Below are 21,148 nucleotides of genomic sequence, written 5' to 3' on the forward strand. Positions count from 1 at the left end.
AACCTGCTGGCTACCATCGCCCCGGCTCGATGCAAACAAAGCAGGTTTCCTCTCCAGCTCCCCCGTCTGGGTTACGCAGTCCCACCGGTGGCTACAGTTCGGGGGCTGAAGGAGACCCTGATGGGTGTGCCCTGTGCCCGGCTCCTCCTCCGGGGCCCAGCCCTTTGTCTGTGGAACGGCCGCCTCCAGGGAGCCGGCTTCGCCACCCGGGAAGAAGGGGCTGCCGAACGCGAACGCGGAAGGGCCCTCACGGCCAAGGCCATTACCTGGCCGGCACAAAGGGCCACCTGGGCCCGTGTGCCCTCAGCACCGTCATCAGCCGGCGCCCCAGGGAATGAGTCCCAGGCTGTCTGGGGATGAGTCCCCATCTTGGGGGCCTGGAGGAGGCTCTGTGTCCCTGGGAACCGGCCCTGCTGGGGGGACGGTTCCCCTCCCTGTCCTCGGGCCTCGTCTGCCCACTCTGTCCTTCCCCCCGCCTTTCTCTTCACCCGCCGCGGGGGCCCAAGTCAGAGGCTTGGCGCCCTCTGCTCTGCCCGTGCCTCGCGAGGGCCGTGGAGTCAGCGGAACGCTAACCGGTTGCGATGGAGACCCAGAGCCGGGCCGCTCCGGCGGGAGCTCCCTGCCGGAGGGGGCCTGGGCTCCGCACCACCGTCCCCACGAGCGGCTCCTCTGCGTCCCGCCTCCAGGTGATCCTGTGTTTCTCCCCCGTGGGCTCCGTCCTGCGCGTGCGGGCAAGGAAATTCCCTGCCATCGTCAACTGCACGGCCGTCGACTGGTTCCACGAGTGGCCGGAAGACGCCCTGGTGTCCGTGAGTGCGCGCTTCCTCAAGGAAACCAAGGGCGTTCCGGTGAGTCAGCCTGCCCGGCCGCGGTGCTCAGTGCTGGGGTTCCCTAGGGGAGGGGAGAGGAGGGGACGGGAGGGCCTGCGCGACCCCACCCCCCGGCGTCCAGGGTCCGGGGAGGGTGAGCCGGCCTGGTGCAAAACTTAGGAGGGGGAGGGGCAGCTGTGACCCCGGGAACCAAGACCAGTGACGTCCGAATGCAATACTGAAAAACCACAACTAGTGCTGAATAATACACAGTGAACAAAACTGTAAACAAAGACAAGCTGCTCGGTGTTGGTTTCCCGGCCGGGGACACCTATCTCAACCCGGGCGGGTGCCCCGCCTCCGCGGTCACTGCCCAGCCCCATCCCGGCCGCGTCAGGAGGGCCGACACCGTGTCCCAACAGATGGAGCACGGCGGGCTTCAAACACAGCCCCTCATCAGGGCTGTTGGGAGCACCAACGTCCTCCTGCCGCGGGCTCCAACTCGGCTCCGCTCCGGCACCCCCACCCCCTGCGTCCTGCCCCTGTTATAGGCCAGAACAAGTATGATGGGTACCAGGGGTTTCTTTCATCGGAAGGTGGTGCCCCCGTTTGCCGCTGGAGCTCATTGCCGGCCTTGAGATGTTGTTAAACTCTGAGCCAGCCCATGGGACGGACGAGCAGCCCCGAGATACCTCAGACTTGGTTAACGCGTTCTACTTACTGTGAACACGTATTGGTTATGAAGTAGGATAAAATAAACCCGAAATGAATGTTTCCCCCTAGTTGTAGAGGGGGTAAAACCCCATGCTTGTCATGGCTGGAGTGCCCACGTTCGGGACGGGCCATTCCTGGGAACACTGCCATTCCCACGTTTCACCGGGGGTGGGGCCTGGGCACGGACGTGGGTGTCCAGCTCCCAAGACAGTGGCCCTCTAAGATCGGGGCATGGCCTCACCGCTGGCACCAGGCGGGGCCACAGGGTCGATGCCCAAGAAGAGGCAGGCGCTGGATGAAACACGTCCCCACCTCAACTCCAGTTACGGTTGGTGTCACTTGGACGGTTCCTGGGACACAGCCCGCAGGCAGGTGGGGCAGCCCAAATGACCCCGAGGTGGGAAGGGAGCTGCCGAACCCCAGGACACAGCTCAGGAAATGCGCGTAAACGCTTGCTGGAAGGCTGGGTGGCTCGAACATGCTGTCTGGCCCTGCACTTCCCTAGGGCCGCAAGCGGGTGAGTCAGGGAGAGACGATCACAGGAATAACGCTGTGTCCTGTCCCTGGCGCTTAGCCAGGCACGGGCTGGAGCACGGTCACCGGCGCCCCGGGCTGCCTCTGCGGGCACTGCTGTCTTGGTTTAGCGAGGTCCCGGCGAGGGAGGGAAACCCCGCCTTGCTGAATCGCGGTGGCCAGCAGCCTCCTCCCCACCCCCCCCCCACCGGCAGGAGTGGGGTCGCTCCCACCAGGGAACAGGGAACAAATGGCCCGTCTCTCCTTTGCAGCCAGAAGTCAAGGACTCCATCAGCCTCTTCATGGCCTACGTGCACATGACGGTCAACGAGATGTCCAAGGCATACCTGGCCACGGAGAGGCGCTACAACTACACCACACCCAAAACCTTCCTGGAGCAGATCAAACTCTACCAGAACCTGCTGGCCAAGAAGAGAACGGAGCTGGTGGCCAGGATCGAGAGGCTAGAGAACGGCCTGATGAAGCTGCAGAGCACTGCGGCCCAGGTAGGGATGGCAGGGGCACCGCCGGCGGGTCCCAGAACCTCCCCCAAGTGAGAGAAACAGGACTCCTGCCTCGGAGAAAGTGCCATTCCCAAACCACAGAGAACATGTGGGCTTCACTATAGGAAATGGGCTCACCGCGCTTTGGCAATGCTGATGTCCTCGTGCTGGGTGCTTTGACGTGGGGGCCCAAGTCCAGGGGGATCTGCGTATCGGGTCAAGAGTGTCCGTGTCCATGCGCTCATTGCCAGACGCCTTGCACGCTGTGGTGCCCTGATGGAAAGGCTTTTGCCACCCAGTTTTCTTCCTGGCTTTAGGATCTCTCCCTCGTGCAGCCCCATCACCATCACTGCCCACTGTTGGTGTCCCCAAGGGAGCCTGCAAAACAGCCCCCCCACCCCATGTCTCTGCCCAGGTGTGACCCTGCACAGCTGGGCCCGCCCCGGCTCTGCCCCCAGGGAGACTGAGCCCAGGAACCACAGCCAGGCCAGCGTGCCCCTGCCGCAGGCAGCGTGGCAAGGGTCAAGGCCACCCCTGTGGGGCGTGCAGTGGGGAGGATGGTAGGGGGTGTCCCAGGAAGACGAAGCTTGGAGGGGCCCAAGCGGGACCACTCCCGCCCCGACAGCTCTCGCAGAAAGCAACAGGGAGAAGCCAGCCAAGCAGGCCGCTGCTTCCCCCCCCCCCCCGATGAACCTTCCAGACACAGTCTTGTTATGGCAACGGAGAGGCGTCCTTGCAGGAGAAACCATCGAGAATGGGGCGGCATAGCCCACGCCCGCCGTCTCTTGGTGTCCCTCCCCCAGGTAGATGATTTAAAGGCCACGCTGGCGATTCAGGAGGCCGAACTCAAGCAGAAAAATGAGAATGCGGACAAGCTGATCCACGTGGTGGGCGTGGAAACCGAGAAAGTGAGCAAAGAGAAAGCCATCGCTGACGAGGAAGAGGCCAAGGTGGAGGTCATCAACAAGGTGCGCCGACACGCCCGGCCCCCAGCGCAGCGGTGCAGCTCTGCCGGCCCGGCCTCCCCCGCTGCGCGCCCGGCACCGCCTCCAGGCCCGGGGCGGTCGGCAGCTGGCCAGCGGCTGGCAGAGGCGGGATCTGAGCCGGGACCCACGTCCGCTCCCAGACTGTGACCCCTGCGGCCTCTGAGGCCGCAAGCAGCTGTTCACATCTGGGTGACTGTCTCTCTCCAACCCCTGCTTTCAGAAGTGCCTCCCCTCGGGGGCTGGGGGTACTCCAGGGAAGAAGTCGGCCAAGTCCCACACCTTCTGGGCCCGGCCCATTCCTGCAGTCGTGCCCCAAACTGTCCTTAGAGTCGGGGGCTGGATGGACCCTTCACACGGTGCTTTGCAGAGACCCTGTCCCTTCTGTCCTCCCTCCTCTGAGCCCAGCAAAGCCCCCATCACTGAAGCTCTTCTTACTGATAGAACCAACGTCGCTTGGGGGCTCAGAAGCTCAGAGGGTCCTTCGGGACCCAAGGAGGGCACACACAAAGATGCCCTCACTTCCTACCAGGGAGAGGGAGTGCTACCTCCGAAAAGGTCCATTTTTGGACAGATTGAACAATGAAGGCCTCAGAGCCAGTGGTGCGGGGTCCACGTGGCCCCGGGTCTTCCCTCCAATCCCAGAAGCTGGAGCCCATCAGCACCCGTTCCAGAATCCCAAGGCTGCAGCCCCGGCACAGCTTCTTCCTGCCTGAGTGCTGGGAGCAGGGAGGAGGAAGGCAGGGGCGGGGACCACGCAGGCAGGAAGGGGAGCACGGAGCACAGCCCTGCTCCCTCACGGGGGTCACACCTCCATGCCCGGGCTTCAGGGGGCAGGGGAAGGCCACCCTCCTCACTCCCACCCGTGCTCCATCGCCGCCCCCGAGGGCTCCAGTACACGCACACGCACGCGCACACCACACACACTTACCACCCCGCACTGATCTTTCCTGTGTGGCTTCCTTCCAGAATGTCACAGAGAAACAAAAGGCTTGTGAAACAGACCTGGCCAAGGCGGAGCCGGCCCTGCTGGCCGCGCAGGAAGCTCTCGACACTCTGAATAAGGTGAGGACCAGAAAAGAAAGAAAAACGGCGGAGCGGGGAGGGGAAGGGGGCAGGGGAGAACGCCGTGGAGTCCGGGCATGTGGCCGCAGCTTCCCGCAGTCGCCAGGGGGCCTGGGGCCCGGCATGCAGGGCTGCATCCCCTCTCAGCGGCCGCCTGTTGTTTCCAGAACAACCTGACAGAGCTGAAGTCCTTCGGGTCCCCGCCGGACGCCGTGGTCAATGTCACGGCCGCCGTCATGATCCTGACTGCGCCTGGGGGCAAGATCCCCAAAGACAAGAGCTGGAAAGCCGCGAAAATCATGATGGGCAAAGTGGACACCTTCCTGGACTCCCTGAAGAAGTTCGACAAAGAGCACATCCCCGAGGCCTGCCTGAAGGCTTTTAAGTGAGTCCGGGCCGGGCCACAGTGCTGGCTTCAGCTGGCTGCTGGCTCTGCCGGGAGCGCGGGGCATCCAGGTTCCGCACGGTCCCCGGGGCCCCTCCGGCCCACACCAGCCGGCGGCCTGTTCCCAAGGGCAGCCGGTGCTCGCCAGGGCGGGCAGGGGAGCAAGGTGGGACCCCAGAGACGGTGGGTGGCGGCAGCCTGGGGAGCTCTGGCCGCCCCAGAGTCCGGGTGTCCAGGTGAAGCATGGCCCTAGTTCCCCAGGCACCTCTTCGCCCCCCGCATGCCCCACCTGAAGGATTGGGGCGGGCGGGCAGCCCCTTCCCCATAGGGCACAGGGGAGCATCCAGCAACCCCACAAGCAGCCATTAGGACACCAGGAGGTGCGGGCCCCCAGGGCCCCCCGAGGGAATGGCAGTTGTGCACAGGGGCTCGCAGGACGCACACACACCCCTGCACATACACAGTGCTGTGCACACACACACGTGCACACACACGTGCCGTGAGCACCTGCTGGCTCAGGCTCCGTCGGGTGTGGTTTCTTCTTTCCGTTGCTGTCAACATGAGCGCACCACGTCCGGAGGGACACAGGCGGCCGGTGGGCGGGGCTGCTGCGGGGTGGACATGGGACAAGACTAGACAAAGGTCCCGAGGCCTCCCGCCGAGGGGCCTCCTGGCCGGGTCGGTCTCTGCGCAGCTGAAACGGTACCGTGTGTACACCGTGACTGTTGGGCCGGCATCTGGCTAACCTGGGGGATGAGAACAATGTTGCCTGCACGGTGGACCCTGCCGGCTCCGGGACAGGCACCCCCACCGGTCTGACATGTGTTGAAAGAGGCAAACCCGTTTTGACATCCACCTAAACCAAGTGTGAAGCAAACCAGAGGGAGGAGGTGATGGGCCGCGCTCCCGACCCGACTTCAGAACCCTGTTCAATCCCTGTCTTGAATCACTCATTACAAGTCCTTTCTGCAGACAGCGCGGTTTGCTGGGCTTAATGACATTGCTGTCATTTTTTAAAATACTGGTTTTCAGAACCTGGGGGAGCAGAGGCAGCACCGTGATGGGGGCGGGGATCTCTGGGGTGCGGGCCCCGGGTGCAGGCCAGCCTCTCCAGCTGGGTCATGCTGGGAGACACGCTCCGCCTCTCTGGGTCTGTCACGCCAGAGTGACATGGGGCGGTGAAGCATGCTGCCTCGGAGTGGGCTCCAGGACTCCCCCATTTGGGAAGCTCTGGGGACAGCACCTGACCCGCGGCCCCGCACAGGAGAACTACCACTTCCTGTCCATGGGACTCGGGGCAAGTTGCCGAGCCCCTCCGAACCCCGGGTTCCTTGCTTACGGGTGGAATTTCTGGAGAATGGAAACCGGGCCGGCTAGACAGACCTCCAAAACAGAGAGGACAAGGAATTCCCTCCTTGGGTCTCATCCCCCCCATACCTCAAACTCTGCTTCTGGGAACAGAATTCTGTGCTTCATTCTTTTCTTCACCTTGAAGATAGCCCCCCCCCAAAGACCCCGATTCGCTGTGCTCCCCTCGTAACTCCCGATGACAAGCGGACCAGCGCCCGCCGTTCCCTCCGCAGGCCCTACCAAGGCAACCCCACCTTCGACCCCGAGTTCATCCGCTCCAAGTCCACGGCGGCCGCGGGGCTGTGCTCCTGGTGCATCAACATTGTCCGCTTCTACGAGGTGTACTGCGACGTGGCCCCCAAGCGGCAGGCCCTGGAGGAGGCCAATGCTGAGCTGGCCGAGGCACAGGAGAAGCTCTCGCGCATCAAGAACAAGATCGCGGTGAGGGTCGGCCCGCCCGCACGGGGACTGCCAGCGCCGCGGGCTACTGGGCAGCCGTGGGCCCTGCTGCGCTTGCTCCCACGGGAGCTAGGACGCCCCACGCCGCCCCACGCCTGGGCCTCTCCGTGTTTTCCCAGGAACTCAATGCCAACCTGAGCAACCTCACGTCGGCCTTTGAGAAGGCCACAGCGGAGAAGATCAAGTGCCAGCAGGAGGCCGACACCACCAACAGGGTGATCTCGCTGGCCAACAGGTAGCTCGCTCCGCCCCGCGGCGCCCTCCTCCTCCTGGGTCCCTTGGAAGGACCCGGCCCACAGGACAGCCCCTGGAGGAGGAGGAACGGCAGCAGCGCCCCCGCTGCACGAAGTCATGAGGGCAGACCCGCTATCGGCCAGTGCCTCCACTTCTGGGAGCCGGAAGCCCTCCGTGGTGGGCCCCTGGGCATCCCAGACCCCTGGCTGCACAGAACCCCCCAACCCAGACCTGCCCGGACCTGCCTGGGAGGCGGCGTGCACAGGGGCCCGCTCGGGCAGACTTCCCTCGGGCCCGCGTTCACCACGCCGTGGTGTTGGTGCGGCCTCGCGGGGCCTCTGCTCTCCCGGCCCTCCGTGTCCTCTGAAGCCCACGGACCCCGGAGCAGCGCTGCCCCAGCGGGAATGCAGCTCGAGCCGCACCCATCGGTCTGCATCCTCCCGTTGCCCCCATAGCACCGCCCAAAGATGAAACCCGTCGGGATGATGTATCTTGCTGAACCCCACACGCGCCCCTTTCAACGTGTGATCACCAGAACGATCGCCGAGAGGGCTCGTGCGTGTGTCCACTCTGAGTCCTGCAAATCCCTGTGCCCGTGTCAGGTCACACCTTCCAGGCCTTGGGTGTTGACCAGTGGCACAGAGCCACCAGGGGAGGCGGTCATGGGGCGGCAGGTCTTCTGGTCGAACGTTCTCCCACCCGGTGGGCTGGCAACTGCCGACGGGTTGTCATCAGTGCACACGGGGACCCTGGGAGGTCCCCAGGCCGCAGGAGAATGGCCTCCAGCAGGGTGCGGACGTCATCCTGGGTTTGAGGGACTTGACCGTAGCCAAGAAAAGCAAAGCAGTCTTTTGGTCTTTGGGAAGCAAGGGCTCCTTGGGTGACACCAACGACAGACCTCCGTGGACCTAATCAGGCAACCTGTGTTTTCTACGAACGTCGCAGACGTGATGTCACGTCTGGGGCCAGGGGCCAGTTCTCAGGCTGATGGCCCAAGCCACATGAAGCCCACGCCACAGTCCCCGCTCCACATGGGGCAAGGGCCCCTCCGGATGCCACGTTGTCCCATGCCCACTGTGGCCGGACTCCACCTCCCCCGAGACCCCCCACTAGCCGAAGCCTGAACTCAGTGCCGTCCCCACAGCAGCTTTAGTGCCCGGGCAAAACGTTCAGATAAGGTCAGCACTGAGGTGACACCAGCGCAGGGGGCCGGGGCAGGGGAGCTCAGGTCTCAGGTGCCCCCAGAAAGCACTTGCTCTGCTTCCCTAAAGCAGTGATTCCCCAAGTCTCCCCCAGAGCATTTCCGCTGTTGAGGCACGGAGCGAAGGCAGGATGTGCAATGGCAGACGCCCTGCACTGAGGGGTGGAGGTCGTTGGCTGTGCCCCCCATGTTCCTGTGACCACCCCTGACCACGTGCTCACATTTAGGCTGGTAGGCGGGTTAGCGTCGGAGAACGTGCGCTGGGCTGAATCGGTGAAGAACTTCAAAAGCCAGGGGGTCACCCTGTGCGGGGACGTGCTGCTGATTTCTGCCTTCGTCTCCTACGTGGGCTACTTCACCAAGAAATACCGAAATGAGCTGATGGAGAAGTTCTGGGTCCCTTATATACATCAGCTAAAGGTAAGTGGTTCGGTTACATTCGTCAGTCAGGAATTCTGGGGAGGTCCCTGAGTGGGGGGGGGGTCCCCCACACGGACACTCTGGTCACTGCGGGTTTAAACTGTGACCCAGCTTGGCTGAGGCGGACGCCCTTCCCGGCGGGTCCCAAGGCGCTCCGTCAGGGCGGCGGGAGAGCCGGTCTTCCAGGCCGCGCGGCTCGTCCGTGGTCTAACTCACCACAGTCCCGCCGTGTTGCCTGGAGAGCCGTTTCCCGTGGAGCCGTAAGTGAGGCCACATCAGCCACCCGGCCTGAGCCCGAGCGCTTCCTCCGGGCAGGTCCCCATCCCCATCACGGAAGGTCTGGATCCCTTGAGCCTGCTGACGGATGACGCAGACGTGGCCACTTGGAACAACCAGGGCCTCCCCAGCGACCGCATGTCCACTGAGAATGCCACGATTCTGTGCAACACGGAGCGCTGGCCCCTCGTCGTGGACGCGCAGCTGCAGGGCATCAAATGGATCAGGAACAAGTATGGCAGCGAGCTGAGGGCCATCCGCCTGGGCCAGAAGAGGTGCGGGCCGGCGGCCAGCGCGGGCGGGCTGGGGGCTCGCGGGCTTGCGCACACACCGGAGGGGCTGGATGGCGGGGGGATCGTTACGCACAGATCCTGGCCCGAGCGCAGGTTCTCCGCTATCTGGTCTTGAGGAACAGAGCCAGCAGGAAAGAATGAGCCTCGGGGCTCCTCTCTGCCCCTCCCCCTCCACCTGCTGCCGCTCTGGGAAGGGGACGCTCACCCAGGCTCCAGGCCCGCCCGGCCACCTGCCGGCCACAAGGCTTCAGGCAGGCTGTTTTCTCATTTCTCGTCTCCGGTGGGACGCATTTCCTCATCACAGGTGGTCACTAAGGTCACACCATGTACCTTTCTGGCGGATGGGGGACCTGGGACCAGACGCAGGTGTGAAAACAGCTGGGGCTTCGCTCCCGCGGGCCCCCAGGGCGGAGCGGCTGGCCCCTCGGCCACTTGCCTTCCAGTGTCTTCTCACTCCAAGGGCTGCCTCCTGGGGCGCCCAGCGGGGCCGTCTCTGGGCCCATATCCTCACCCAGCCCCACGTCTGCCCACAGCTACCTGGACATCATCGAGCAGGCCATTTCTGAAGGGGACATCTTGCTCATTGAGAACATTGGGGAAACCGTGGACCCTGTGTTGGACCCGCTGCTCGGCAGGAACACCATTAAAAAGGGAAAGTGAGTTTCTGGTTCTGCCCTCACAGGTCAGCCTGCGTGAACCACGTGACAACGCTCCGTGGCGGCGTGGCCTCTGCGCAGGGAGGCGGTTCGGGGAACTGCCCCGCTATCCTGGTAGGCAGCAGGGTCTATGACAAACACTGGTCCCCAGAGAGACAGGAAGCTGTGGGACCGCATCCCGGTCAGGAATGGCGACGCCAGCATCTCATCGTGATAGCCTGCGGACGGCCGTCCTTGATGGTCATGCTTCTCCTCCCTAAGATTTTATTTATTTGTTTGAGAGAGAAAAAGAGATACTGACACAGAAAGAGAGACAGAGAGAGAGAGACAGACAGACCGCGCGCACCAGCAGGGAGGGGAGGGAGAAGCAGGCTCCCCACTGAATGGGGAGCCCAAAGCGGGACTGGATCACAAGACCCCGGGATCATGACCTGAGCCAAAGGCGCCACCCAGGCGCCCCACTGGTCAAGCTGTTCTTCTTTTTCACACATTTTACAAACCCTGTGCCTGCAGTACTATATTTTTTATTCAGGTGAAATCTACCTTCCATAAAAATTAGTCATTTCACAGTGACCAGCACAGTGGCCCTCGGAGCCCTCGCAGGGCTGTGCATGTCTCGCCTCACGTGGGGGCCCCGTGCTCCCCATGCACCCGCTCCCCGCACCCTCCCCGAGCTGCCGGACCCTGGCGCCCACCCACGTGCTCTCACCTCCACAGACCTCCCTGCTCTGGACATGTCCTAGAAGGGAGTCACGTGGTGTGTGCCCTCTGCTATCTGGCCGCCTTCCCTGGGCGCCGCGGGCTCTGGGCTCACCTGTGCGGCACGTGACAGGACCGCGCTGCTCTTACAGCGGAGCCCGCCGGGTGGGTGTGCCTCATTCCGCTTCTCCGTTCACTGCTAGATGCATTCAGCCTGTATTACTTTTCTAACATAAAGAAAAATTAAATCAACTTAAAAAAAAAAGGGGAAACATCAGAGCAGGTCTGAGCCACCGGTAAAAACAGGGCTGTGTGCTGAAGCCCAGAACAGAGGTAGCCGATAATTGTGCTGATGTCCCAGCCTCTGAGCAGAGCTTGATGTGACTGGGGATCCCCAGGGGTGACATTACAGAGGCCCCCGGAAGTGAGCTTTACCAGAAAGAGCAGGAGCAGAGAGAAGGGGTCCCCCCCCAGTGGACCGGCCGACCCAGCTTCCAGCCCTGGCTGCTTTCCGACTCCGCCGGGGAGCTTCCAGAATGTAGCAGCATCTCTCTGACGTTCGTGACTCTGGAGTGGGGTCCGAGCGGCGTGTTTCCGCATCGGCTCCCAGGGGAGTACGATGGGCAGCGGGCGCTGAGAACACCCCCAGGAAGATCCGGACGAACCTGCCAGAGAGAGAGCAGGTGCACCCGCTAGAGGGTCCCGGCCGTAGGCTAGAGGAAGACTAGAGCAAGAAGAGACACTGTCCTCACCCGGTGACCAGAGGAGGGTTCGTGGCGGCGCGAGGCTGGGGGCACCAGGAGGCTACTCCTGCTGCTGCTGCAGGCGCCCCCTGACCCTTCCCTCCCCCAATGGCCAGGTTCATCAAGATCGGCGACAAGGAGGTGGAGTACCACCCCAAGTTCCGTCTCATCCTGCACACCAAGTACTTCAACCCCCACTACAAGCCCGAGATGCAAGCCCAGTGCACCCTGATCAACTTCCTGGTCACCAGGGACGGGCTCGAGGACCAGCTCTTGGCCGCGGTGGTGGCCAAAGAGCGCCCGGATCTAGAGCTGCTGAAGGTACGGGCGGGGCCTGACGTCACTCGGCATAGGGCGGGCCACCGGGGTCACTGCGAGGTTCCCCTGACGGGGCAGCGGCCGCCCCGGTGCGGCTCTCTGAACGAGCCCCAGCCCATCCCACCGCGGGACAGAAGGAACCGCTCTTCCTCCGCGACCTGCCAGACCTAACTCCAAACCCAGCAGCCGCTTCTCAGACAGAAGAGGTGTCTCTGCAGAGCCCGGACGGCCGTGCACCGAACAGCCATGCCGCGGGCACCGTCTCGGCTATGGGCCCCTGCAGCCGCCAGCGCACACGGACTCAGACTGTCCCCGCGCCCCGGCCACGTGGCTGCCGGTGGCCCGCTCCCACGTGTCAGCCTCGCGGTGCTCCTCCCGCCCGGCTGCTGCCTCGGCTGAGCTGTGCTCCCGGCGCGCTGTCCCTCCCGCAGGCAAACCTCACCAAGTCCCAGAACGAATTCAAGATTGTTCTGAAGGAGCTGGAGGACTCCCTGCTGGCCCGGCTGTCGGCCGCGTCGGGGAACTTCCTGGGGGACACAGCCTTGGTGGAGAACCTGGAGACCACCAAGCACACGGCCAATGAGATCGAGGAGAAGGTGAGAGGCCGCCTCCCAGGCTGGCCCCGTGCTCCCCGCAGGGCACACAGAGGGGCCGCCACCGCACTGCCGGTCGGGCCGCTGGGAGGATAAGCCACGCGGCTGCCCGTGTCCCCCGACCCCGGGAGCCAGGGCCGGGAGCAGGGGCTCAGGCCCCACCCAGCACAAGTCCCTCGCGGGGGAGGCCACTGCACACGGGCGCTGTCCGCCCACTCGTCCCACTCAAGCCCCATTTCTTTTAAGGTGAAAGAGGCAAAAACCACAGAGGTTAAAATCAACGAGGCCAGAGAGAACTACCGGCCGGCCGCGGCGAGAGCATCCCTGCTGTACTTTATCCTGAACGACCTCAACAAGATCAACCCCATCTATCAGTTCTCGCTCAAGGTGCGGCCGCGGCCAGGCTCGGGGGCCAGGGCCCTGGCATCCACAGAGCCCCGGCGGGCAGCGTGGGGCGGCCTCGGGGTCCAGCTGCGCAAGCCTCCATGCTCTCCTCCCCAGGCTTTCAACGTGGTGTTCGAGAAGGCCATCCAGAGGACAGCCCCCGCCGAGGAGGTCAGACAGCGAGTGGTCAATCTGACGGACGAGATCACCTACTCCGTCTACATGTACACGGCCCGCGGGCTCTTCGAACGGGACAAGCTCATCTTCCTGGCCCAGGTGACCTTCCAGGTGCGTCTGGCCTCCCCGCTCCAAGGCGGGTCTGCAGCCTGCAGCAGCGGCGACACCCAAGGGCCAGTCCCCAGGGCAGTGTTGGCTGCCCTTCCCGTCCCCGCTGCGGGATGTGCCTGGGACTCTGTCTTGTCGACGTGAGGCATTGTTTTAAGGGGAGCCCCGAGGGGGAGGTCTGTGAAGGAGAATTTTACGAGGAAACATCGTTCTACCACATTCACATGCTGCCCGCGGAGCAGTCCGCGCCGGAGGTTACCCTCCGTGGATGCCAAGTGCCGTTTCTTAAGGAAACAGAGACACAAAGGAATAAATATTCCTCCTGTTCATACGGACCTGCTGGGCTGTTTCAGATTTTCGTTGCACTGAATCGATAAAACAGCCCGACTGTCCTTTTGTTTATGGCATCTTGTAAGTACAGTGAGAAGCACTAGTTTCCTGAGAGCTTCTAGAAGGCTGCTTTCCATCCGAACTCGGGGTCCAGCTCGAGGAGGTTTTCTTTTATCTGCGAGTCCCTGAACGGCAACCCCTCCGTGAGGCTTCTTCCTGCTGAGAGGAGGGCATGAGGCTCTTTCCTTGGTGCTTTCCCTAATTTTCCAAAGAGATTTTTCTTTCCACCAAAAAAAAAAAAGAGAGAGAGAGAGAGCGAGAGAGAGAGAGAGAGAGAGAGCACGTGCGCGCAGCAGTCTGATGCAGGCGAAAGTCTTTGTTCTTCAGCGTCCTAGGGAAGCTGCGCGGGGCCGTGTGTGTGCAGCGGCCCCGGTTCCCCTGCCGTCCATCTGGGACCCGAGACCCAGCCAACTGGAGGCCCCGAGAGCTGGTGGGCATGAGCGACGAGGAGACCTAGAACATGACCCAGAAAATCCCCCAGAGAGTGTGTGTGTCCCCCAAAACTGACTTGTGTAGGTACGCTCATAGCGGCTCTGCTCACACCCGCCACAAGGTGGACGGAGCCCGGGTCTCCATCAAAGGATGAGCTGAGAAGCCAGACGTGCCTTCTCCGCACCCCCAAGCTTGACTGACCCCCGCTACGGCGTGCACAAACCTCGGCAGAAGCCAGAGGGGAAAGGCGCGTTGGCAGGATCCCCGAGACACGGACTGTGCCAGACAGGCAGACGGGGCCCAGAGCCGGGGCACCAGCGGCTGGTGGCGGGTCAGGGGGCACTGCTCAGGGATTCCCTTCGGGAAGATGGAAAATCTCTGGTTCTAAGTGGCAGTGGTGACTGTACACATGAATTTACTAAAATGTCTTACTTCGATTGGGTTAATATAGTAAACGCCATGTGTATTTTGCCATAATTTAAAATCACGACAACAAGCCAAGGTGAATGTGAAGTCTCGTCCGGACCCAGGGGCAGGACAGCGCCTCCTCCAGGGGTGAGAACGCCCCGGCGTGTCCCGTGCCCGCACCCATGACCATGACCGTGACCAAGGAGGTCTGCTGCACTCCTGCCAGGGGCCGCTGGCCACCCCTCCACCCGGTTGTGGGCCGACGCTGAGCGGCCCCCACGTCCCCTCAGGTCTTGTCCATGAAGAAAGAGCTGAACCCAGTGGAGCTGGATTTCCTCCTGCGGTTCCCTTTCAAGGCTGGGGTCGTGTCGCCGGTGGACTTCCTTCAGCACCAGGGGTGGGGCGGCATCAAGGTTGGTGTTGGGATGCTCCCTGCTGCCGCGGGTCCCGCTGCTCTCGCTGGGACGGACATCCAGGGACCCGGGGAGGCCCCAGAGTTGGGGCCGAGGTGCAGAGGGCTCCTGCCAGCTGCCAGCTGAGCCACGACAGGCCCCAGGGGGGCCCAGGGCTGCCCCGATACTGCTGCCGCCCCCCAATCCCGGCGGTCCCAGCGTCCAGGCAGTTCCTCTGACCTAGGCCCAAGCACTCAGGGGCCCCCGTGTCTCGGGTCAGAAGGCCGGAAGGCAGCGGCCCCCGTGATGGGCGCGGCCCCTGTCCCTCAGCCCCTGGGAGGGGCGGCGGGGGTCGGGTGCCTAAGCTAGACCCTCCGTCCGCGTTCCTGGCCCTCGAGGGCGCCGGCTGCTCACTTTCAGGCCCGGCCAGGCGGCCCACCCTCTCCCGGCGCCGGGGCAGGGGGGCACGGGGGCACGGGGGGAGCTGAGAGGCCACCCGCCCCCAGGCCCTGTCGGAGATGGAGGAGTTCAAGAACCTGGACAGCGACATCGAAGGGTCGGCCAAGCGGTGGAAGAAGCTGGTGGAGTCGGAAGCCCCCGAGAAGGAGATCTTCCCCAAGGAGTGGAAGAACAAAACGGCCCTGCAGAAGCTGTGCGTGGTCCGGTGCCTGCGGCCGGACCGCATGACCTACGCAGTCAAGTGAGCGTGGGGGCCGGGCGGTGGGGCGCTGCGCCGGGACACAGGCGCACACCCGCTCACGCACACGCGCACAGGCACACAGGCGCTCCCCGCCCCTCCCCTCCCCCCAGCCTGAGGGACGCGTGAGGGGAAACAGGGCGACGCCCCAACCCTGAGCCAACACTGTCTTCCAAGTGTGGGCGTCACTGACTCTGAGGCCACACGGGTCCCTCCGGACGCAGCGGGGAGCAGATGAGGGTTGAGTCGCCGTCTCCGGGGACCCGCATGCCCTCAGCGGCTACATTTAAAGTTAACTCTCGGGCCAGCTTAGGCTCATTTGCAGAGAGAATTGTTCTGATTTTATGAATAATTTCTCCGCCCCTGGAGCCCCCGCACAATTGGAAAATTAATCACCGTGGCCTTTCGTCCCCGTCCTGTTCACTCTCCATTTGGGCCTGTCATTTCCACAGAAGGACTCCAGGAGCAGCGACCTCACACAACACTGCGCCGGTCCCCACGGGTGACATCTGAGATGTCCCATCTACCCTCTCCTGGAGTGGGGAGGGTTTCCCTCCTCCTGACCCAAGGCTGACCTGAGAGCATGGAGATGCCATAGGAAGGGGGGACGGAGATGCCCCAGGAAGAACAGAGATGCCATAGAAGGGGGGATAGAGGTGCCACAGGAAGGAGGACCGAGATGCCACAGGAAGGAGGGAGGAAGGAGACACCACAGGAAGGAGGACAAAGCCGACGAGGGGTCAAGCCCAGCACCCGTTCTCGGACACAATACAGTGTCTTTGCCTTTTCGTGGTCCTTGCTGCCCCAAAGCAGATGCCCCGAGAGACACCTGTGTCCCGAACAGAACTCCCTTCTGACAAAGCAGAGGCCCAGCCCGCGCCTGGCTGTTCACAAAGCATGTCTGTTTGGTTCCATTTGGGGGTGGGTGGGCACGGGCAGGACAGCAGGAAGTGGAGGGAGACGAGAAGCCTCGCTGCGGAGGCCAGCCGTACCGGAAGGAGTTTGGGCGAAGTTCAGGAAAGGTCGAGGGGAAGGACACCTGGCCGTCACAGCAGGGACATTGGCCAAGGAAGGGAGCGCGGCCAGGTGTCCAGGCCCACGGCCCCCGGCGCGTGGTGGCGCGTGACCCGGGTTCGCACGTGTGACGGCCCGAGGACGCCTGGATGGAGGAAGTACCTCAGGCCTTTGTGCGCTTCGCTGGGGCCGGGGCGACCCCAAGCCCCGCTCGGTGACATGTCTGTAGTGTCTGGGAAAGCGGAGTTCCCTGATTCCGTGTGGGCCGTGGGGCTTCCGAGCAAGGACATTCAAGTCCACGGTGAATAACGTAGAGGCCCCGGACACCAGAGGCGGAGTGTGCGCCCGGGGCCAAAGCCTCAGCTGGCCCACACCCGGGCGCCAGGAGGCTCACGGGCTCAGAGACCGCAGCGACTGGCCCGGGGCGGGAGGTGGGGGCCGGCAAACTGCCTTTCCCCCCAAAAGTGCAGCTTCTGTGGTGCAGAAGGCCCGGGGCTCCTGGGGAGCGGCTGGGAGCTGGCCCCAGCTCCCCTCTGCCAAGGACTTGGTGCCCGGAGTGGCAGAGCCCGCGGGAACCAGGAGCACGCTGGGCGGCATCAGTCCCCCCGCAGAGAAGGACCCCGTGGCCTGGCAACATCAGCAGCAACGGGGAATTGGTGGCATTCCCGTCTAGGGCAGGACTTGGGACACCGCAGAAGTCCTTCCTGGATGCTAGCCTCCATGCTCCAGGTCGATCCCCAAGGCCGGCACCAAGCACGGCTGGGGAGGGACTCGGGAGGAGCACCCCCGACGCCCCGCCTGGGGCCTGCATCCGCTCGGGGAGCTGCACAGAAGCCAGCGGAGGCCAGAGCGGGGGGTGAATCCTGAGAAGGGGCTCCCCAGGAAGTCCTGCTGGCCCCGCGGTCCCCACGGAGTCGGAGGGTGTGGGGCGGCCCCTCCGGGAGCCCTTCCCCTCCCACTGTTCTGTCAAAGACTGACTTGCTCCTTCTAAGGACACCCAATCTTAGTATTTCGGCGCCAGGAATGACTCAGAATGTGGGAAGCCGGCCCTCTTGTGACGGAGAGGCGGAGAGGGCTCTGCCGGTCACACCACACACACTTCCCCTGAGAGGGGCCCCAACTGACCCCGGACTTAGAAGGGTCACGAAAGTAAGTCCGGGCTTGGAACACAGCTGCTTCTGTAAAGACAGATTTTTCATCTAAATTCCTGTGATTTTTCTGATGAACCATGTTTTGGAGTCCTTGAACTCACCAAGAACCTCCTTCCTCCTCAAAGCCCCCAGTCGGGGGAGAGCACCAGGGTGGGCAAGAACCATCTGTGTTCGGCTCCTTCCCGCAGCCCTTCCTGGACAGCAGAACGGAGCGTGTGGGAGACGAAATCGCCGAACCCGTCCCCTTCCCCCGAGTACAGCGGGCTCGAGGCCCCGGGGCCACCTGCTGCTGGGGCGCGCTCACCTGAGATGCCCTGGGCTGTGGCCGCACTGAAGCGTGCGGCCCTGGGAGCCTCTGAACACGGGGCTGCAGGAGACCACCTCTCACTCACCAGCACGCGGGCCACTCCAGGGAACCGCGCGTTGCAAAGCCCGCCAGGGACAGAGGTGGGGAAGCACCCGTTCCCCCGCCACACCCCCCCCCAAAGAGGAAAGACCCTGAAAAGGCTGCCTGCAGGCCCGAGACCTTGCTCTGCCTAAGGAAGTCCACCGAAGGGCGCCCGGCTGGCTCGGTCAGAGGAGCACAGCCTCTTGATCTCCAGGTCGTGAGTTCAAGCCCCACACGGGGTGTAGAGATTGCCAAAAATAAAATCTTTAAGGGGCGCAGCTGGTTAATCGTCCAGCTCCTGATTTCAGCTCAGGTCATGGTCTCAGGGTCACGAGATCGAGCCCTGTGTCGGGCTCCACACTCGGCACTGAGTCTGCTTGAGGTTCTCTCTCTCTCCCCGACTGCGTCTCCCCCACTCGCACACTCTCTCTCTAAAGAAATCTTTTCAAAAATAGTAAAAAATAAAATAAACTCCTTAAAGAAATAAAAGAAAAGAAAGCCCACCAAGGAAAGGGCCCCTCCGCCAGGGGTCCCAGCCCACCCTTGCCCCTCGCCTGCGGCTCTGACCCGGCGCGTCTCCCTCAGGAACTTCGTGGAGGAGAAGATGGGCAGCAAGTTCGTGGAGGGCCGGAGCGTTGAGTTCTCCAAGTCCTACGAGGAGAGCAGCCCCTCTACGGCGATCTTCTTCATCCTTTCCCCGGGCGTCGACCCCCTCAAAGACGTGGAAGCCCTGGGTAAGCGCAGCCGGACAGGGGGGCCTCAGAGCGGGGCGGCCCCATCCCCCGTCACCCAGGATGAGCGTCAGAGCCACCGCGAGGTGCCCCTGCACCCCCGTGAGGAAACACAGAAACGGACGAGCCTGGGAGGGAGACACGGCCGTGCGGAGAGCAGGCTGTGAGGTCCTTGGCAGGGGACACACACGGGCACCACGGGCCCCTGCGACCCCATGGCAGGTGTGCGCCCCGAGAATGAAAACCGGTATGGAAGGGCGCATGCCGTAGGGCTGTTCACTCCCAAGGGCGAAAAGGCAGGCAAAAGCCGCCGTCCGTCCACTGCTGAGTGGCTAATCCCAGCGCGGCGAGGCCCCATGATGGGACAGAACCGAGCCATCAAACTTGCAGACGCACCTTGGAAACACTGTGCCGAGAGGAACCCCAGCCGGACACCCAGGCCCCCGGCTCCAGGCTTCCGTGTATCAGAAGCGTCCGGAATGGGCAGATCCACGGAGACACAGAGCAGCTGAGGGGCTTCCAGGGGCGGGGCGGAGAGCGCCGGGACCGGCCGCAGGGCCGCACGACACGGCGAAGGCATTAAATGCCACTGAACCGTGCGCTTGACCGTGGGTCTGAAACGGGCCAGTCTGATGTTCTGTGTGTTTTACCACAACGCACACGGAGCGGGGAGGGCTGGGATTCCCGGCCGCCTCCGGCCGCGGCCCCACGTGCTTCCTGTTCGTCCTCCTTCAGGGAAGAAGCTGGGATTTACCATAGACAACGGGAAACTGCACAACGTGTCCCTGGGGCAGGGACAGGAGGTGGTGGCCGAGGACGCTCTGGACATGGCTGCAGAGAGGGGACACTGGGTCATCCTGCAGGTACGGGGCCCCCGGCGGCTCCCACACCACGTCCCCTGTGCCCAGTCCGCGGGGTGGCGGGCCGTGGTGGTGCGAGGACGAGGGCTTTAGGCCAGAGCTTCCCTACAGAGGCGTCCCTTATAAAGCCCAAACTCCAGAGGGGACGAAAGCGCCCCCCATCCTCCTCCTCATGTGGGGCAAGTGCTAGGGACCCCGGATGTGTTCTGTCCACATTTTGGGTAACCCCTAGCCCAACCCCCAGCGCGGCCCTTTCCTGAACCCCAACAAGCACCTGCAGGCCTCTCCGGCCTGCACAGGTGAGCTGACCTCGGTCCACATGGTCTAGCCTGGTCCTGTGTGGAGCCCCAGCTTCATGCCATTCCTTCTACCCAAACCTCAGAGCAGGGGTGGGGGCCGTGTCACGTCAGCCTGACGCCAGGGACGCTAGGGACGCTGGGGCCGGGGAGGACTCGCCAGGAGGCGGGAGGTCTTGAATTCACCGAGTACGAGCACAGACGCCCCAGCCTCAGCGGCTCAGCTGAAGTTGGCCGGTGCGCCTGGGCCCGTGGAAGGGTGATCTGCGGCCACCGCTCGAGGGACGGGTGGGAGGGCCGCGAGGGCACTAAGGCCCGGTCCTGGTCACAGAACATCCACCTCGTGGCGCGGTGGCTGAGCGCACTGGACAAGAAGCTGGAGCGCTACAGCGCCAGCAGCCACGAGGACTACCGCGTGTTCATCAGCGCCGAGCCCGCCCCCAGCCCCGAGTCCCACATCATCCCCCAGGGCATCCTGGAAAACGCCATCAAGATCACCAACGAGCCGCCCACGGGCATGTACGCCAACCTGCACAAGGCTTTGGACCTCTTTACCCAGGTGAGGCGGCTTCCCCTGCGGAGCGCGCGCCCCGCAGACAGAGAGGCGGCGGTGGCCTGGAGCCCCGAGGACACCCTAGGCTGGTTCTCGCCGCGCCGGGCCACCCCCAGCACGCGCACGCCCACACCTCCCGCCACACCTCAGCACACTCCTGGAAGACTGAGTCGAATGCACACGGTGCAAAACGCAGTCAAGTCACAGCTTAAAACAAACCAGGAACACGTATTGTAACCCGCTTCATGGCCTGCGGATCAGCACAGCTCAACGCAGAGCGGGTGCTGGGTTTGCCGGAGCCCCTCAGAAGGGGCCCAGCCCGGAAGGCGGTGTGCCGGGCTCGGGTGCTTCCCAGGAGACAATCCCCAGCGGGGCCCCCACCCTGCTTCAGTGGGACAGCTCCCGCGGCCCCTCCCTCCACGTCCAAACCTCCCTCCGCCCTCCCCCCGCAGCCCTGCCCCCTTCTGCAAGCCCCTAGCATTCTCCTTCACCTCTTGGCACCTGATCTTCCGTTCTGCACCAAAACCTTCTGGAGGCGCACACTTAGCTCCCAAACGGAGTCTAACACTTTTCTAAGGCCGCCACCCCTGCCGCCTGGGAGCACCTACACATACGCACTCGCAGAGCACATCGTGTGGAGAGGGCACAGCTCACCGCGGTTCCCAACACCGTTCGTGCCCGCCGCGAGGACGGCTGACCGGGGCCAACGGACGGTACTTCTCGCTAAAGAAGTCCTGACATGTCCTGCGCCTGCGAGTATCTTATTAGAAAGCAGCCTAATTTGACGCGTAGTCAATACTTAAGTGGTAGAACTGAATTTCTGAAGGAAGTAAAGACGAGAAAGCATGCTCGCTCCTCCAGCCCAGGGCCTCCAACGGCTGGTCCCCCCGCCCCCACCGCCCCCACCGCCCCTCCCGCCCCCAGTGAGGCAGCTGGCAGAGGCAGGACTCGGG

At 63.5% G+C, this 21,148-nt stretch overlaps 1 protein-coding gene across 1 annotated transcript in view; it reads left to right on the top strand.

Annotated features, from left to right (window-relative positions):
* The window catches only part of DNAH17 (dynein axonemal heavy chain 17), a 91,501-nt gene that overhangs the window by 63,135 nt on the left and 7,218 nt on the right, over positions 1–21,148 (top strand). The window contains exons 55-73 of the mRNA XM_032870483.1: positions 687–848; positions 2,309–2,542; positions 3,343–3,507; positions 4,492–4,587; positions 4,755–4,972; positions 6,556–6,763; positions 6,901–7,016; positions 8,444–8,636; positions 8,952–9,187; positions 9,739–9,861; positions 11,420–11,624; positions 12,053–12,217; positions 12,461–12,601; positions 12,716–12,886; positions 14,404–14,526; positions 15,012–15,205; positions 18,341–18,489; positions 19,222–19,349; positions 19,974–20,201. Of these exons, the coding sequence (XP_032726374.1) occupies positions 687–848; positions 2,309–2,542; positions 3,343–3,507; positions 4,492–4,587; positions 4,755–4,972; positions 6,556–6,763; positions 6,901–7,016; positions 8,444–8,636; positions 8,952–9,187; positions 9,739–9,861; positions 11,420–11,624; positions 12,053–12,217; positions 12,461–12,601; positions 12,716–12,886; positions 14,404–14,526; positions 15,012–15,205; positions 18,341–18,489; positions 19,222–19,349; positions 19,974–20,201 (3,255 nt within the window). The remainder of the gene's footprint in view (positions 1–686; positions 849–2,308; positions 2,543–3,342; positions 3,508–4,491; positions 4,588–4,754; positions 4,973–6,555; positions 6,764–6,900; positions 7,017–8,443; positions 8,637–8,951; positions 9,188–9,738; positions 9,862–11,419; positions 11,625–12,052; positions 12,218–12,460; positions 12,602–12,715; positions 12,887–14,403; positions 14,527–15,011; positions 15,206–18,340; positions 18,490–19,221; positions 19,350–19,973; positions 20,202–21,148) is intronic.

Source organism: Lontra canadensis, unplaced genomic scaffold (assembly GCF_010015895.1).
Source record: "Lontra canadensis isolate GAN:19392208 unplaced genomic scaffold, GSC_riverotter_1.0 scaffold41, whole genome shotgun sequence".
Classification (NCBI taxonomy): Eukaryota; Metazoa; Chordata; class Mammalia; order Carnivora; family Mustelidae; genus Lontra; species Lontra canadensis.